This window comes from Nothoprocta perdicaria, unplaced genomic scaffold, assembly GCF_003342845.1.
Source record: "Nothoprocta perdicaria isolate Ctin4 unplaced genomic scaffold, notPer1 scaffold_29, whole genome shotgun sequence".
Classification (NCBI taxonomy): domain Eukaryota; kingdom Metazoa; phylum Chordata; class Aves; order Tinamiformes; family Tinamidae; genus Nothoprocta; species Nothoprocta perdicaria.
In genome coordinates, this window is record NW_020455521.1 from 3,575,067 (window position 1) to 3,579,670 (window position 4,604).

Consider the following 4,604-nt stretch of genomic DNA (forward strand, 5'->3'; position numbering starts at 1 on the left):
AAAAAAAAAAAAAACAGAAAACCACCTCAACATCCCACATCCAGTATGTATTTCATTGCTTTTTCCAGGATCCTACTGTAATGCTAATTTTCCTCATTTTAAAAGAGAGGTAGTATTTCCTTACTATTAATTCACTTAGCTGTTTGTAAAAGTCATAAACTAATAGCTGTGTCACACTTCGAACACACGAAATTCTACAGTGTCACCAGTACTATTATAAGGGGAGGGAAGGGCATCATATGGAGGTAAAGATAATAGCGGGGCCAATTCCATTTTGTCTCCTGTGTTTGAAGAACAGGAGCTCACCTACAATCCTACCTCATCCTGGGCTATTTCCCTCTTCTGTAGCTTTGTTTCTGCCCAGYTCTACCCTCACTCTCAAGAGCAGGTAGGGTGGCTCAGGGCCTTGAGCACTGAGCGCCCTTTCCAGGCGTTCCAGGATTACTCCAGCTTTTTTGAAATTAATGCATTTAAGCTTTAGTGTTTAACCCAAGATAAAAATGATAATAAAATGGTTTAAATGGTACATTTAAACATGTATAATGGACATACTTTTGCTAAATATTTTCCCATTTTTATGAGCTGGTTGCTGACTGATTTTTATTAAAAAGAGAGAAAAACAAACAAACAAAAATGACGTTTATAAAGGCCTCCTTCCAGGGGCTGGCCACACAAATTAGAGAAGAGTTGGAAGGCAAAAGATTGTCTTTAGTAGATCCCTACAGACTTCCAAGAACATCTTGGARAGAAAATGAGACAGCAGAAGTAAGCAGATAGTGTTAGAGAAAAATCCTATTAGATCTGTAGTAAACACTCTTGCACAGTAAACCATCTGCACACATCAGGGCTGCATCCATCGGGGCAGCGAGTTTCTTTTTATCAGCAGTACCTTTGCTTCACAGTATTTGCCCAGATGATTTGGAATTACATTTCAAGTATTTTATTTTAAATATCAGGCAAACAACTATATGTTTGAAAAGGAGGAGCAAAGAACCTGATAGGAAAGAATGGCAATAGTCTTGCCTAAGAAGAACATGGCGCAATTCATGTAGCAATTTAGTGCAGTGCAAGCAGGTCTCTCACGTCATTAGGGCAAAGACTTTTTAGGAAACACTTCAGCTTTGAAACACTGCATAAAAGGATCAGCATGTTGTTACTACTTCATCTTAATCTGCTTTCTATTATTCTTCTTTTGCAGAAAAAAAAAAAAAAATGTTTTGATACAAGCCAAAATGCAGTTCCCAGCTGTACCTTGTCATGAAACGGCTTTCCCAGCTCACAGCTCAGGAGAAGATTCCCAGCAGCTGGGTAAACACATCCTGTTTTGTTGATGATGCTTGTTAATTTTGCACCTAAAGCTTGCCAACTTAACAGTACTATAAAGTTCCAGAAAATACCGTTGCTGTGAGGTGTAGTTGCTATACTATAGATGATGCATGTGCAACAGATGGAAAAAGATCATGCTGGTAGCTCTCCTGAAATATTCCAGGAACAGTGTAGAAAGCCCAATGATTAAGTAGGTAGGAAGGTAGTTAAATGTTTAGGTAGATATTGTAGTATAAATTAATCTGTCTAAATATATGTGGGCTCACTGCCAGGTTTCAAGTAGTTTTTAAATCACTTGTTTTAAACATTAAATTTCAACCTCAACATAGTGGAGCCACAGCATCAGCCACTGCAACTTTACAGGTACAATCATCCAAACTAAGAAATATTTAAAATGATGATTACAACTCATCTTAGGAATGTTTTTCCAAATGTGGCCTCCAGTTTGAAACTACCATTATACAGTATCAATCTTTGCTTGCAATGCCTCAAGCATTGCAAGCTTGTTGGCACCTAGAAATATCTGCATGTACATCAGAAATTTAGCAAATATYTTCATGGTATGAAGTATTGCTGGTAAGAGATGGCAGAGTTGGTGCTGACTGAATTTGCTTCAGAAATGGAAATGGCACGGCTGTGTTTGCATGGTATTAGAGTGCTGAAGCTAAATAGCTCTCCTTCCCACTTCACTGAACAGTCCGGGCTGACCTATATAGCTGCAAATGCAGTTTGCATCAGTGAATCTGGATGTATGCATGTGTGAAAATGCACGCAGAGGCGGCCCCATGCCCTTGCTGAAGAGCATGCAAAAACGTTTACACACAGAGAACTCCACTGTCCTCTTCTGCACCCTCGGYGCTGTTTCCTGATGGCTGCATATGSCTCAGCTCTCTCTTGCACTGAGATGCTGCTGATTTCTCCTCTTTTCCCTCCTTTACTCAGCAAAAGTCCCTCTTGGGAAGAAACGTGGCACCGAGCCCAAACTCTGCACACCCTCTCCAGGTGTTTGTGGCACAGCTATTCTTGACTTTTGCTCAGGCTGAAAAGCCCTGGCCATAGAGCACCAGTTTAGGACAAATTCTAGTAACTCCCCAAACTGCCAAGTAATCAATTAAAAAAAAAAAAAAAAAAGAAAAGAAAAGAAAAGAAATAGTAAATGGAAGGAAAATCACATAAAATAAAGGCCATGACTGATGATACTTGCTGTTGAACTAAAGCTGACGAATCTCAGCAGCTGCAAAATTTCAAATTAGTTGCAGGGGCTATAAACTAAGTCACAAGACGGAAGGAAGGAAACATGGAGAACTGTTAAGCTTCTTTTGCAAAATGGAGTTTGATTTAATGCTCCAGATTACTAACTTGGATTACTTGGTTCCAAGTGCTGGGGATAATCAAGTCTTTCATTTAGGGAGTCTGAATGAAATGTTCTTTCCATAACCCTTGTAGAAATGACACAAAAGTACACAAATATTAATAATAGGGGAAGTCAATATCACCCTTAATCCACAAGAAAAACACCATAAGGTAGTGTGGTCTCCATAGAAACTACACAGTCTGGTGTGTCTGGAAGTACTGCCGTGGAGTTCAGCCCACAGCCAGACATGACCAGTGTCCATGCGCGTGGCTGACCTAGGGAAAGGACCCATGTAGGGAAGAGTCCTCCATTAAAACTGCTCTCCTCTAAAAGTGCAGGTGAGCACAGCACGTCTGTCTGCAAAGCAAGGTTCAATCTGCAAGATTATCAGCATATAACCATGCATATTCTAAACAGAAAATAAGGAATGCCCTACTGGAAGTAGCCGTCTGTGTGATTCTCCGGGAGTGGATGCAGCATTGCAGCCCTCTCTCCTGTAACCCTCTTATCTGCAGTATATGCGGAAAAACACAAAAATGGGCTCCTGGTCATCAGTGCTTAATGYTTCTCCAGACCATTGCAGCATTTTGGATGTTCTTTAGAGTCTCTGCTTCTGCTAGCTGCAGGGCTGCCTCTCCTGCATACAACCTATGGCCTATGATGTCTGTGCTGTCTTCACTGATGCCAGTGAACACCAGAGAGGAATATTACACTACCATAAAATTTCTGCATGCCTCCTTATCACTAGCCTATCTTCTCAGTCATATCTCCACATATATAAAATGAGAATAAGCAGCAGTGTAGCAGTGAGAGGTTACTCCCTCCAAGATGTAAGAGGTCTTCAGATACTGTAGCAATGAGGGTGACAAAGTATGATACCAGAACAGTATACTCAGAAGATTTCAGAGACATTCCCCTCCAAGATCAATTATAAATTTAAAAAGATTTCATTTAAAAGAGTCAAATATGGTCACTGTAGTCCTAATGGATCTTCATTTTGCTATACTTAATTGCTTGGTAAGGCTCCTTGCTTGGTAAGGCTACTCACACTGTAAATTTCTAAGTCCCTTAGGGGAACAGTAGCAAAAGRGACCTGGCAGCTCTACTTTCCCTTAAAACTTTCTGACCTACTGTAACCATAATAGCACCAAAAATTAAAAGGAAACAAGGGAGGAATATAGACATAGAGTAGACATTATTATTGTCAGTGAGAACAGGTTAATATTTTGACCACAAAGCAATGAAATTTGGCCTTTTAGCACATCTTTTTTCTCCTATTAATTGCAATGATGGCAGATGCATCCTGCCCCGGGGCTGGAAGGTGCTGGGACGCTGTCCAAGTGTGACAGTGCCCAAGTGCCTCACGCGCCTCTCCGATGTGGCTGCAGCTGCAACCAGCCGGTGCCCCGACACCTTCCCAGCGTGGGTGAGAACCCCACACAGGGGCTTCATCCGCGGGGAGACGTGCCGCAGYGCTCGAGACCTCAGCCGCTGCGCAGCACTTAGCGGCTGCTTGGTTTGCCTGACAGCAATAACATATTAGCCATAGAATGTTTCAAGAGTGAGAGATGTTTAATGAAATTACAGGCCTGTGAGGTTTCTATCAAAGGTGTTTATTCAACCAGAGCACACATCTGCAAGACTTTAAAAGAAGAATTTATCTATATACAAAAGATACCAGTAGCTTGAGTCATGTGCACACAAAATGACTGCACTTGATATGAAAAGGTTTATATCTTTTGCCTCCCCTTACAGGAAGTCTAATCTTCTGTCACTAACATATACAAGCTTTGTCTATTTGAAAAGTTCATACTCTATTACTGTAACCAAGCACAACATTAAGACAGCTGTGTCTCATATTTGTGTGTTCCATTGCTCTTCCTTAAAATAATGTCAAGTACTTTAACAAAAAAAAAAAAAAAAA

At 40.8% G+C, this 4,604-nt stretch overlaps 1 protein-coding gene across 1 annotated transcript in view; it reads left to right on the forward strand.

Moving 5' to 3' along the window:
* The first annotated feature begins 1,257 nt into the window (after nt 1-1,257).
* The window catches only part of MAP9 (microtubule associated protein 9), a 23,517-nt gene continuing 20,170 nt past the window's right edge, over nt 1,258-4,604 (forward strand). The window contains exon 1 of the mRNA XM_026041626.1: nt 1,258-1,308. Coding sequence (XP_025897411.1) covers nt 1,258-1,308 — 51 coding nt within the window. The remainder of the gene's footprint in view (nt 1,309-4,604) is intronic.